Source organism: Atheta coriaria, unplaced genomic scaffold (assembly GCF_025399875.1).
Source record: "Atheta coriaria isolate IRGN ID8LTWV9N9 unplaced genomic scaffold, Caltech_Dcor_3.1 hic_scaffold_3_pilon, whole genome shotgun sequence".
Classification (NCBI taxonomy): Eukaryota; Metazoa; Arthropoda; class Insecta; order Coleoptera; family Staphylinidae; genus Dalotia; species Dalotia coriaria.
This window is the reverse complement of record NW_027045445.1, coordinates 2,903,006-2,917,447: the sequence shown is the minus strand read 5'-3', so window position 1 is coordinate 2,917,447 and position 14,442 is coordinate 2,903,006. Positions and strand designations below refer to the sequence as shown.

General features: G+C 37.7%; 3 protein-coding genes across 4 annotated transcripts in view; 1 reads left to right on the top strand and 2 right to left on the bottom strand.

Annotated features, from left to right (window-relative positions):
* The window catches only part of Oamb (Octopamine receptor in mushroom bodies), a 40,399-nt gene extending 36,707 nt beyond the window's left edge, over positions 1–3,692 (top strand). For both annotated transcript variants that reach the window (XM_065299304.1, XM_065299303.1), the window contains exon 5: positions 517–3,692. In XM_065299304.1, the coding sequence (XP_065155376.1) occupies positions 517–1,442 (926 nt within the window). In that variant the 3' untranslated portion in view covers positions 1,443–3,692. The remainder of the gene's footprint in view (positions 1–516) is intronic.
* A 1,056-nt stretch (positions 3,693–4,748) lies between these two features.
* On the bottom strand, positions 4,749–10,332 carry LOC135804132 (uncharacterized). The gene is made up of 5 exons (XM_065317900.1): positions 10,171–10,332; positions 9,872–10,109; positions 9,612–9,787; positions 6,357–6,772; positions 4,749–5,231 (listed from the first exon to the last, which is right to left on the bottom strand). The coding sequence occupies exons 1-5, from the start codon at positions 10,238–10,240 to the stop codon at positions 4,791–4,793; spliced, it is 1,341 nt and encodes a 446-aa protein (XP_065173972.1). The 5' UTR covers positions 10,241–10,332; the 3' UTR covers positions 4,749–4,790.
* Positions 10,333–10,621: 289 nt separating this feature from the next.
* LOC135804133 (uncharacterized) lies at positions 10,622–11,951 on the bottom strand. Its single transcript, XM_065317901.1, has 2 exons — positions 11,830–11,951; positions 10,622–11,763 (listed from the first exon to the last, which is right to left on the bottom strand). Exons 1-2 carry the CDS (start codon positions 11,848–11,850, stop codon positions 10,843–10,845), a joined length of 942 nt encoding a protein of 313 aa, XP_065173973.1. The 5' UTR covers positions 11,851–11,951; the 3' UTR covers positions 10,622–10,842.
* Positions 11,952–14,442: the final 2,491 nt, after the last annotated feature.

Sequence of the window (14,442 nt, the reverse complement as noted above, 5' to 3'; positions counted from 1 at the left end):
ATAGACGTCGAAGGAATACGCAAGGAGAGCTAATTTTTCCGCGCGTGGGAAGCGCGCAACGCAAAAAATGGATATCTCTGAAAACAGTCCTTCTCGTCGAGCAGCTTTTGTCGCCGTTTTGCTTCATGTGCACGAACGCTGACTGTTTTTTACGACATAAATATGTACGCAGCGTATTTCTCGCGAATCTGGCAGGTGTAAACTTTTTTCCGCTCGTTTCTCGCGCGTCGGCATAATAAACAGCCCCGGGGATTACTTGCCGCTTTATATAAGGATTTTCGCGCGTTGCCGAAGGAGACAATGCCCGGTGGGTGGGAAAACGCGGCGCTTATCAACGATCTACCTAAATTCATTCGTAGCAGGAGACTACTCACAGGGCAAAGCCGTACTGCTACAACTAACGTACGAATCAAGTAAATTTATTACTATTTGAACGGTTGTTAAATCTAATAAATCTTAGATATTATTATTTTTAAAGGTAAAGGCCCACAGTAACATATATTTCTATTATTGCAGGTACCCGAGGTTTGGGTAACCGCTTCGATGAGCAGCGATTAACACTCCGTATCCATCGTGGTCGAGGTTCTTCCACTAGACAACAACAACTCTATGGTTCCCCTCACAGTAATGGCAGTAACAGCACCACAACAACGACGGGGAGTGCCTCTCCATCACCACGTGGAAAACACGAACGTGTAAAGATCAGCGTTAGCTACCCGTCCAGCGAGAACCTCTCGCCGTCACCAAATCTACTCTCGGTGGTACCTTCATCACCCACAAGTCAAGCCAGTTACGCTGTACACTACAGCGTTAATGGTAAGGACACCACATCAACTAATCTCTGCAGACGTGAGACCCATCTTCGCGTCACACCACGTCTAGCAACACATCGTCGATGTTCTCGGAGATCTTCAAGTTGCGACAGCAATGAGCGCCTTCCCACGCGCTCACCTAGCCCGTCCATCTGTGAAGATGGTCTTAGCAAACCCAAGATCATCTCAAAACGTATGGGTAAGCGTAATATTAAGGCACAAGTAAAACGATTCCGTATGGAGACCAAAGCGGCCAAAACTCTTGGTATTATCGTGGGTGGTTTCATCTTTTGCTGGTTACCATTCTTTACTGTGTATTTATTGCGCGCGTTTTGTGAGGATTGCATACATCCATTGATATTCTCAATCCTCTTCTGGCTGGGCTATTGTAACTCGGCGATTAATCCGCTCATCTACGCGCTCTTCTCAAAAGACTTTCGGTTTGCGTTCAAGCGCATTATTTGCAAATGCTTTTGTAAGAGCCGTGATGCGCCCACCTCCCGACGAGGATCCGATGGATCGCAGCTACAGGGCCGACAGTTCCGTTCGCCTAGCTATAATATACAAACGCACGGCAATTCGCTCGGAGAAGATAGCGATCCGGGCGGTGATCCGAGCGATTCGAGGTGACGACATAAGAAGCGCAGGAAATCGCAAATGTACCTGGATAAGGATTCCGTTTTCAAAGTCGCCATGTGTTTGTATGGCTGACGCAAGAGGCTCGACGACGGTGCGTGTGAGGATCAGGATTGCGTTCGCGACGACGACGTCGCTCGCGTGAAGGTGAGGGGGAGTAAATGCTGATAACTGGTGATATCGAGATAAATCGAGGCACAAAACGCCTCAGAAACCGATGGAACCTAAGGTTTTATTTTCAAGTGTGATGTTATTTTGAATTATTTGGAGAGGGAAAAGATTAACGACTTATAATTAACACTTAAGTCAAGTAGTTACTACTAGCTTATATACGTATGTGTAACAATTAGCTTTTTAATGTAAGAACAAAAAACACAAAAGCGGAAACAACCTGTGGTCATCGTTGAGTTTTAATTTATTATCACAAAGCGTATTATAATGATTTTATTTTTTTAAATCGAATTTATTCTTGATAGAAAAGGTTTTGGTTCTTTTGTTCCCACACATTCCTCCCACGCATCCTTTAGGCGATTGGACATTCTTTGTGCGCGCACAGAGGACCGCAAAAACAAGCAATTGTTTTGGAAATTTAATCAATACGCTTCCCACGTAACTTATTTATTAAGAAATAGAAACACAGAAAAAATAAAAGAATTTTCAAAGCATTATTATTTACCTATTTTACACAAATCACTCCAATAAAAATTAAATAATCACAACTGACAAATACAGGGTTTTAGTATTAGCAAACTACTAAATCGACATGTGCTTGACAAGCGTGATAAAACAATCGCGACCAAATATAAACACACACATTCACACACTAGAAATACACTTACGACTTCGTAATAACTGTACTGAATTGTAACATAAAGCTAGCTCATAGCGCATCGCGCACATTTGTGAATGTCTATGGATCTACAGATCACCGGCATTTACAACAAAGATTGTACTTCCGTGGGATTGTTTAGAGTTTAGTGTTTCATTTAAAACATTTTATACATATTTTATGACAACATCAATTTTCTGACAGGACTCGAAAGGAATTAGTTTAATACAATAGATTTTTTATGTGGTAGCATACGATAAGTATGTAAGTATGTACATGTAAAGGAAACTAACTACCCCTAATTCAAGGCTGTGTTATTAGCCAAATAACATTTAAGTGTAGATGCATAATACATAATTTATTAATTACAACATAAAAGAAACTTTATCGATGTTTGATATTAGAACAAATTTTATTAAATATTTATTGATTTGTTTAGTTTATATATTTTATGCTATTCGTGTTATATAGAAATTTGTATATATTATACGCTTGCAAGTCAGTCAATTACTTTTTAATTGTGCTTTAGCAGTTTCCTTTTTGTATTGACACACGGAAAAGTTTTATATTGTTAAATATTTTTTATGTACATATTAAATATAAATGTATAAATATATCATGAGAGATTTAACCCATTTAACCTGAAAATATGTTGTATAACTATTTATTTATTTATTCATTTAATTGTATATGGGTACAATACAGTACAAGAGCTTTTCCAACCTGTTTTAAGGTTTTCTTTTAAATGTGATCAAGCAAATGTATATCTTGACTCGGAATTGCGAACGATAAATGTAAAATATAATGAATGTATATATAATTAATCTAGAAGAATCACTGTTAGTTAAAGCATGAATTTTGTAGCAAATTATTTCCAATTGTAAAAAGTACCTATCTCAAATTGGCCAAAGGTGTCATCTGCTAAGTTTCTCAACGACGCGAGTGGAAAGCGTGAAAGGAACCTAATTAATCGTGCCTTTTGTTTCGTTCGCAATGTCCAATCAAGACGTTTTATGACCTCCGTTAATCTGCAAATCAGATTTACAACGCATTTAAAAAGCGCGTAGCGTAATTGCAGCGAAGCGGAGGTGTTAAAAGTCTTTGGGAAACGAATCATCAAAGCGCAGTGAACGAAAGATTGCTGAATCATTCGATTAGCATGCATTATCGTATATTAACGTCGCAACAGAGCTTTCACATGATACTCGTATTCCTTTTGACTTACAACTTATAATTCGGATACAATCATTGATGTAAAATACTTAGTACTGTATAAAAATGCGGCTACGATACTGATACAAAAAAATGTATAAAATATGATCAATGTCATATACGTGTACTACCTACTTATGTGAAACGGAGAAAAAAGCTATGCTAGAAGGGAAGACACGCAGAAATAAACTGTAATAAACGAACGTGGGAACGTTGATTTCGGGAGAAACTCGAATTGATTTAATTAATGCCCAACGCGCCCGACTCACTCTGGCTTTTTTACAGCTGTGCAAAAACCGCGCTCACCAGACCGATGCGCATTGAAAATTCAATGTGTACCGGAGTGTAGTGATTGGTGGCTGGCGAGGGAATGTTAGAGATGCTGCAATGAGAGAAACGCTTCGTATTTATAGACATAGAGACTATTGGAAAGCACGCACGTTTGTTACCAACAATAAATGACCCAGTCGCGCAGGTACAGTACTTCCATCTGGGTAAAACAAAGAAAAAATGTTAAAATTTGAAATTCAATTTTTAACTTCTTCTTAAAGCTTTTTTATTCAATATGTAATAATACTTATAAAGGAAAGTGTCGTTCAAGTCAACTAAATAATTCATCGCTTACTTTTTGTACTCCTCACTTAATTTTTTTTATCCTTCTTTTGTTTTTTGTGGGTTGAAGTTGAACAAAGAACAATATAAAGAAGTTGCGGTGAGTATCGAGCACACATTTGATCCTATTTGCTATTTATGTGACAAATAAACATTTTGTGTATATATGTTTGCTTTGGGTGTGTGTGTGTGTGTGTGCTCGTGCGTTTGGGGACGTTCTGTTTGAAATGCTACAAGTTATTTATCCAGTGTACAAAGTGGGATGTGACAGGAATTGTAAATTGACGTAGCCGTGCATGTGCGCTCTGTAGATATCGAATACGAATACTGTACGACGCAAACGTGAGCGTTCGCGAAGACTAAAGGCAAAGATGGCGCAGTTTCCGGGGGAGCAGCGAAGGTCCAACGGGGACCGATGGTGGTGGCTTCGGGCGTTGATGCGACTCGCACGTATCTCCCGAGATGCCCCTAATCGCATTTGATGCCTCATGAACTTGCAGGACGCCCTCCAGGCCAGCACGTTTAAACTTCGCTTCTTTTTACACCCGCGCACCGATAAAAAAAAGGGAAGCAAGGAAACGGAGTTCAATACATATAGTATAATAAAATATGAAACAAAATCAAAAAATAAACAGCACGAGAACACATTGTGAGCAAATATGGATTTTATTGAACGCATAAATTAATACCTATGCAACATTTTGTAAAAATATTGTTTTTGTGGGCATGTCTTTCCTTTTTAACAGTTTTGGCAAAAAATATTGTATATCGATAAATCCTACAATTATGTTAATAATTGTAAAATAAATTGAAGGAATGTCATATTCAGGCATAGCTGTATACATCATAATCCAACCGAGCTGCATCGTGAGGCAAAAAGGTATTGCTTTGCTTTTCAATTCAATGTAATCAAAGACCTGCCAGAGGAGCAACGTCACTAATAAAACGTTTCCGTAGGAAATGATTACATTTAATAAACAAGGAATCCATAGCCATTCAACATCCTCAAAGAAATATAGAACTATTTCTACTGTCATAACACCAATGGCGTTTACAACAAACACTCTAGGAATCAAAATGTTCAATTCCACATGTTTCACGAGCCACATCAGGAGTAACACCAACGGTAACTAGAAAATACATAAACGGAACTAAAATTAAATAACATATAAAATTATAATATTTAACTATATTGCTACTACTTCTATGACTACTACCGTGAATGAATTTAAGTTATGCATTCGGAAACTAGCAGGATATGAAGTTCTCACCCGGCAAGTTCTGGATTGGAAGGTTGAATGTGAATAGGTACGATGACGAAGAAGATCGTGGGACGCCGTGTTGATTTGTGCCGATCGATGCGCGATAGAAATTCGGTCGGCTAATCAAATTCTGACGACGATTTATTAAGGCCAATATAATCGAGAATGGAATCGAATTAACGACGCGCATTCGACACTCGGGAAGTCAGCGTAGCGTGGACGCTCAACGAAGTCTTTCCGGCCTCGTGCTTCTTCATCGCTGCTTGAAACAACTCTACTGACTGTTTTGATCAACTTTGAAATCTTTATAAAAGCAATAAAATTTTAAACTAAATAAATACAGCACTGTGTTTTTTTTTTCTTTGTATTTTTGTGATACTCAACGTAAACCCGATTTTTCAAGATAATCAACAAACGCCCCTGCGAATCACGTTGTCACCTTATGTGACACTCGACAAAGTCGTGACCGATAAAAATCTTTGTTCGGATCTGCGGTTTGATAAATCTACCGTATGCTCCAAACGTGAAAATATTTAATTATTGCTTTTAATGTTTAAATAAATTTGGTAAAACTCACAAATTGCTTGAAAAAAGTAATATAATGTTTTGTTTTGTTGTTGATTTTTTTTTGATTTTGAATGAATAAGACTTGATTTATGATGTTTTGTTAGTTTAGCTATGAAAACATTCAGTAGTGACACCGTTGGAAGATAGACAACAAGATGGTCTGAAATCCTATTGCAAAACCGCATAAAAAGCTGAAAGGAACAAGCAGCAACAGCAAATAAGAAACAAGCCACCATACGGCGCGTTGGTTGATTCGTGATGCGATTCCATTCGATATCAACAAGAGCATGTGACATGACTAGTGGAGAGTGCTTCATGTTTGCAAACAACAAAAAATCAACTCTAAAGAAAATCGAGTAGAGGCAAATTGAAACATTCCTTCTATACCTTTTTCTATAGTTTTTGTTTTTTAGTTTTAATATTTACCTTTAATTCGTTTGTCATTGAATTCCATCCAATATCAAATTCCATGTTTAAATACAAACTGTCAAGACAATTGAAGCATCGTGCATACAAAATGTACAAAACAGCAAATATTGAATCAGCGCTAAAAATGAGCGTTGCTGTTTTTCGACTGGCGAATCTCACCACTGATTCGTTGGCGCCTGTTGGACGCCTGTGGTCGTTTTTCGATCTGGTGTACTCCTGAATGCGGGCAATCTCGTCGTCAATATCGTAATCAGCACCGCGCAGCCATTGCAAGCTGCTGCACGCCTGCGGCAAATCGTGGTTCATGCACATGTGCACGGGCGATTCAGGTATAAAGGATAATGCGGTCAGGTAGATTACCGGCACCACTGATGGAATTAGCGCCTGTAGAATGAAGTCGTCTACGTTTCTCCCTGAAGGCACAAATTAACTGAATTAAGGTTAAATTTAAAAAAAGGAATATAAAAACACATCAGATTAATTCAATAGATTTGTGCGTTGATAAAAAAAAGTTACAGAAAGTTTTTCTGGAAAGAAAACTTGGTGAAAGTATTTCTTTAGATTTGATATTTGATTTTCTGTTGTCTTTTTCATATTTGACTCAATCGCTCATAAAGATTTCAAGAAAAACGAGTTTTCTTGTTGTTTTTCGACGCGCTTGCGCTTAATTTTCCATTTTATTGCGCAGCTTTTTGCGATCAATCACTCAAACGCGCGCCGCTTCGATCCGCTTTGAAAAACATCGTTCATTTGCACAATTTATCCAGCGTCTAGTCCATCAATGCTACGCCGGTCACTCTTAATACACCCTCACCCTACAAATACGAAGACAAATGAACGGCTCGGCCAGATCACGCTACTCGAGAGAATTTTCAAACTACTAACTGACAGGAAGAGCGGAAAACGCAAGGAATGCCCAGCAAGCTATAAAACTTTTAATGAAAAACTGTTTGCTCACATGACATCTGACTTATCATCATCAACTTTTAATCCGTTCGCACATTTTCGTTTTTAAATTAAAATTTTTCCAAGTTTTGAATGAAAAAAAGCAGTTGTGGTTATTTTGTCTTTAAAACCAGCAAATATCTACTTCTTTCATCATTTTATGCGGTTGTAGTTTGAAAGTAAGTAGAAAATCGCACAGAGTTAAAACTTGCGAACTTTTATTGAAATTTATATTCGTAGTGCAATGGTAGAAAACTTGGAAAATTTCCTCAGTGCGCTTCTGAATACACAATTCGAAAAAGCGACGATGAGGTGTTACTCATTCCATTCACCAAAGAAAAATAAGTTTTGTTATTTAACAAACTATTCCGAAGAACTTTGTTGGACGATTGCACGGCCCCTAGTTAAAATGCATACAGCCAACAATGCATTATCGTATTGCATTGAAACACAAGCAGAACCGACACTTTACTACGGTTTAAGTTAGTTGCAGCCAACCAAACCGCTGGTAGTAATTTTAATATGACGAATGACTGCCATCGTAACGAAGTCGCTTCTTGTGCCTCTTGCCTCTGGTACACCATACCATTAATATTGACTTTATGAAGTTTTCAACTCTCGCGGCGAACCGAACTGCGCGATGCAGGGATGATAAGCGACAGCATTGCGACGTGCAGAAAATTATCTACTTCTTCAAGACGCGCGCCATGAACGTGGAAATATAAATGTCGAGGCATTTAATATTCAAATCACTTTAACACATTTCATCCGAAATACGTTTTCGTATTTTCCGACACATTAAAGAATAATATCTTATTAATAATTAAAATATGTCCGATTTAATTAATATTAAATTAAAATATTACGAACCAAGAAGTTTTTATCGTAAATCTCAGAAATAAAGTGGAACGTGAAATGTTGTTTCAAAAAGAACGCGGTTTAATTCCACGTGCACGGGTGAAAACTTAACTTTAATGTAGGCAATAATTAACTAAGTTGATTAACACATGCTCGAGTATAATATCCAGTAGTTCGCCTTAAATTTAACACTTCCCAAACATATATTGCACGAAACCGTGCCATATACCGATAAGATGTTGAGCACGCATCGTTTAACTTGCCTTAATAATTCGATTATTCCTTATTCATTAATGTAATAATTTATCGTTTACTACCTGAAGTGTGACTATTTGTAATGGTAACAATTCGACGGTATCTCGCGTAATAATTTATGTATACCTAAATTAGTGCACAAACGCGAATTATTTAACGAACAATAAATTTGGTTAAGCTGCGAGTGTAATTTGGATTGCCTACGTTCACATTACATTATTAAAATAGTAAATATTTACTGAGATAATACTGTTCGCGTTTAATTACTAAGTTTTCATTCGTGAATAAATATTTGTGTCTTTTATTCCGACTTAGCGTGAGATAGATGACAGCGTATAATTTGCCATTTTAATGCTGCTCGCGTTCCGGAATGATCTTATAATCGTCATAAATTATTCATTGCAACTTTTAGATTTGTTTTTATAAAATATGATTTTTTGTGCTTTGCATACAAACCAAATCGAAATGTTCTTCATCTTTTCTGTTGTTTCTTGTTGGCGTCGCCGACGTCTGCGCTCCTAATTCGATAAGCGCACGAGCAAGCAGACGGCTTTCCATCGTTCGCAACATGTCATTCCATTTCTATCAATGTATCTCCTCGTATTGTATATTTTCTTCAAGCGTTGCTATATATTTCAATCAATACGCCGTGAAAGCGTCCGAATCCATCTCTCGCTCTTTCCCGGCCGCGCGGTGTTGTTTTTTCTGCATCGCACCCCACAGCCGTATAAACGAACCGTCACGATTTATATCCGGCGCAAATTGAAGCGATAGACACATAAAACAATCATACGAATGTGTATAAAGAAATACAAAATGGAAAACGAAGCGCCGAACGCGTCAGCACGGCTACGAGAAAAACGAGGAACGAGGGGCAAAGCGCAAGCGAAACAAATCGACAGGAAAGTAGAAATCCCGAAAAACGCTGATCCAGATGCGAGGGAGTGCGCGCTTCGGTTCTCCTTAACATGATTAGGGCTGGTCACTCGTGGGAGTTTTCCTGTTGCGCAATGCATCGTCTATATCCGCTTGTTTTCACGTTGCATTGGAAGCTAACACGGCTTGAACGACTTGCTGCTTCGCAATTTAACACGATTTCAACTCGCAAGACAAACGTAAGTAGTTAACAGATACGAATATTATTCTTAATAGACTAGAATACGTGGAGAAAACGGAAGTTTCAAATGCACTTACCAATTGAATGAGCGCAGATTATACCCAAGAAATGCAACGCGTAATACATAAATGCAACACTTCCTCTTTGTCGCCTTTCTGCGATATCGATTGAATAATTTATCGCGGAAAAGAGAGATATTCCAGCTGCGAATCCATGCAGTAATATTGCAGCGTAAAATCCATAAACGGTGCGGCTATAAACACAAAGATATCACATTAAATTCATTTTATGATACAATTACTTAACAAATGATTTTGAAATAATTAATTTGCCGTACCAATATGCTGTTATAAGGCGTGACATAAAAAGTGGAAACGCTGAAATTTGTATGGCACGTTTCGGACCCAAGGAATCACTAACAAAACCAGAGACCAAGGTGCCTACAACCGCTCCAAAAATATTCAGGTATTGAAGATTATTAGTTTCATACAGTCTGAATGATATATTTTCATTGTAACTAGATCCCAACAGAAGAGGACACAACGCTATGCCACTAGCAAACCCACTTAATCCCGCTAAAATATTTATTTTAATAATATTACTTCTTAAAGAAACTCAATAAACACTGCTCTTTACCGATCGTCGCAGAAATGTATTGCGGATATTTACTAGCCACATTTTTACTACTTTGAGAATCTTCAGACATCACAAGTTGATAATGTAATAAAATTATTTCGTGAGGAATTGCTCACTGCAATGTTAATCATGTACTACTTCCAGTTGCAAACTTGCGAGTAAATAGAATGCGAGACTGTAAAATCATTCTAAGGTCAAGAGTTATCAATATTGTTTTTGTTGGTGAAATATTTCTGTAGTAATTCAGAGACTTTGACACTATTACTCATCGTGTCTATAAAAAAATAAAACATTGCTACACACGTTGTTTATTTTTAAGTCAATAAAAGTAACTTGAGGTACTACTATCGACATCTATGAGCATTTAAACTGAACTATTTTCTATTTGCAAATATTCAATGTTACATTATAATAATTTTATTATGGATAGAATTGTATATATTATGTAATGTTTGTTTTAATATTTATTTATTTATTGTACAAATAATATCACAACAAAAGCAATCTATTTAATCATGATATAAATCAAATTAAAATTTAATTTACTTAGTTCTACATGAACAAACAACGATTGTAACATTCGCATTAAAAATTCAATCGTTGTGCATGATTGCATCATTGGATTTTTATGAAAATTATATTTAACATATAACTATTATTATTGGTTATGTACTAATGTGGTAAGTTGGTTGCAGCCACTCTAAAGCCATTGACAGGATCAGATACATAATGTACGGTTTGCAAAATACCATTTGCGTCAATATAAGAATACCCGCCTCTGGTAACACCATCAGCAGACTTGGTCTCTGATTTTGAGCTGAGTGGACCTGTGTATCCATAGGAATATTGACCCCAGCCATCTTGCGCATGGTACTGCGATGTCAATCCAACAGGATGGTAGGTGATTGGTTGAATTGGGACGTAAGTTGGTTGTGGTGCGACGTGATAATGCACCGGTGCTACGTTGTTATGTAAATGAACCGGACTGAGGCTGATGGCGGCATCGCGTGCTTTGATATTCTCGACAGCGGCCAAATGCTCGGCGCGTGCTTTAATCACCTCAGGCAGATCCTGTACAACGGCAGGCAACTGCTGTTGTAGGTGATGAGTCTGATGCGCTACAAGGGTAGCTTGTACCGCAGCAAGATGTTCAGCGCGAGCTCTAACAACCTCCGGTAAGTCCTGAACTACAAGACCACCTGCGTGGATAGCTTGTGGAAGGACATAGCGTGCCCTTGCGTGTTCATCCTTAATTGCTTGATAGTCAGCAAGATGTTTTGCTTTGGCATAAGCAACGTCAGGTAAATCTTGCGGTAAGTTAGTAGCGGCAACTCGGAAGCCATGAACTGGGTCAGCTACATAGCTGACAGACTGAAGAAGACCATTGGAGTCAATGTAGGAATACCCACCTTGTGTAACACCATCAACAGTTTTAGTTTCGGATTTTGTCGCTGTGGGTGTGGAATATCCGTAGGAATATTGGCCCAAGACATCTTGTGCGTGATATTGGGAAAGGACCGGATGGGAATAAGGTGTAAGTCCTATAGTCACCCCATTATGGTACCCTTCTGCTAGGACCACCCAACAAACAAACTGTGAACATTTTCAATGAAATTTAATTCCTCAAATAAAAGAAAACAGCGAAAAAAAAATACTCACAGAAATTAATATCGCAAACATAGTAGGTACTGGCTTAAAGAATTCAACGATTATGCCGTTGCATATGACCTCCAAGTAACATTTATACCTGCCCCGCCTTTCGTGTAGGCTCCGAGCATGTAGTAACAATGTGACGAGATCGACGTCAAATATTCCATAACTGGTCGAGGCAGTCGGCGTCTTTTGCTGGTTAATGTTTATGATTAATTCATATTAATGCGTTGCAAATATTCTTCGCGGAATCTTGCATCGTGGGTACAAACAATGAGGTTTAAAGCTTAAAGGAGACACATTTTTTAGGTAGGCAACTTTTATTACGCTGTAAGGCAGTATAGCCAGTAATTGAGGTTAAAAATTGTAGTGTTAGTCACCTTTGGGCTTTAAAGCAGTTTGCTCTTTGACGACGGGTTCATTGTCGTAGTTTGTCGCAATGTTTGCACGAAGTCGACTCGAGGAAGAAGTCTTGGGCGATTTGCGCGGTATCCGACGACCTTGAGCGATCTGGTTCCGCTTCTTGGGTTTCACGTCTCCGCGTCTGCGTTCACGCTCGTTTTACTTTCTGTCGGCGCCTGCGGAACATTTTCAACATCCGTAGAATATCTATCGATAATTGGATGCGGGACAAAGTAGACTATACTCAAATAAATAACTAAATAAAACCTATAAAACTGAAATTGCTTAATTTATAAAGCATTTAAATTTATTATTATTTGCTACTGATATTTGTTTCCTAGTCTCCTACGCTTTGCCGGAGCAACGAAATATATGTAATTGTTTTTCTCATTCGGATTGAAATTTATTTAAGAGAGCAGCACACGAGAGTCCAAACACGTTTTGAAAATCCTACGCATCAGGAAGGACGACGGCATACTCTCGCTGCCGATGGAAAATATGCGAGCAATGTTTTAATGCCTGACAATAAATATTGCGCGCTCTCGCATTGGTCGCATGTTTGGGTTTCGTTTCATTTGATTTCGTTCTGATTCGCCTCGCGCTCCGCTTTTGGTTTTTCAGCTCACGCTCGCGATCTCGGCTTATATCTGTCGTTCCCGCAAAGTAGCTATTTGTTTAGGCACATTTCGCGTATGTGAGTACGAAATAATGCCGTTATTGCGTAATGAAGTACTCTGCATCGCGGAATCAAGTACGAAACTCGCGCCGGCGTTTTGCACTCGTTATTCTCGCGTGCTCTCGCCGCGATTTCTTCTATGCGTTTGTTTTATTTGATTTTGCATAATATACGTCAAGTTTTTATTTACATTTTGTTTGTAACCATGCACAACATGTTCGAAATGTAATCACTACAAAATACGGTAATTATTGTGCGCATCACAGCTGACGATCCGGGAAATAGTCTTTAAAAATAAATTATCGACAGTCGCCTTTGTTCGCAATGGTCGCTGAGCGTTACATCATACATCATACAAGAATGCAACTATGCACTCATTTGGCTTTGACTTAAGTGACAGTATGGTAACGTATTCCGCGTTATTAAATGTTTGACTCTTGCGGAAATGGACGCGGAGATGGATTTCATTAATTGAAAAATTTGCCGTTTTGAGTAAATCATGTCATTATTTAAACATTAGGTAACTAAGAAAAGCAACGCATAAAAACATTACAGCATTAAAATTGTTTCTATTTAAGTGTCACGGCAAATGCAATTAAGTGAGTAGGTAGGTACATCTACTTACGAAGAAAGTAGATAGGAAAACGCGCGAAAGCAATGAAACATTGCTCAATTTTTAATGATATTACTTTTACGATCGTATAATTCACAGGTAAATAATTAAAATTATTTTAAAGCTCATTGCTCTGTTTTGAGCTCATATTGCATCATAATTTTTACTTCCGTCGTCTGTGACGTCACATATTTTTTTAAAACATTGTCTTTTTTGTGAAATATTAATTTAAAATTGTATCACGCTTAAAATGCGTGAACATTCCAGTAACAAATTTAAATATCTACATTTTTTATATTAAAGAATTTTATTGGAGGTCAATCAACAGCTAATAATTTTATCTATTTTTTATTGTCACAATAATATGTATAATTCTGCAATTAAATACAGTGCATGAATAAACAAATTAAAATATGCCACATAGTCATCTTAGAATGTACAAATTATTTATTCAATAGGCGTGGTGTAATTTCAGAAATCCTTGATCGTCCCCATGCGGCGTCTTTGCATTTATCTCATCTGTAATATTCAATAAATCCATAATAATAATCTGCGCTACTGGTTTCTTTTATAAGCGCACATTATTTTGCAATCCGCACTAAATTATACATTACGCTGATTCATCGCTGTCCATAACAATGTGTTGCAAGGTGGAAATGTGGCAAATTTACAAATCAAAACAAAAAATACACAAAACGCACAGTGCCTAATGCTAAATAAAGCGTGAAGTGTTACATCAATGGAAATACAAACAAACTATAATTGTATAAATAAACGGAATAATAGTTAGAGGTGAATAGATTGAAACTATGTAACGTTTGCGCATTGCCAAAGAGAAAATACACTTGCAATAACCGTGCAAGTTGTGGTAGAAGTAGAAATTGGTTCGACGCAAAACGACGCAGAATATAGCACAAATAGAAAACTAGGT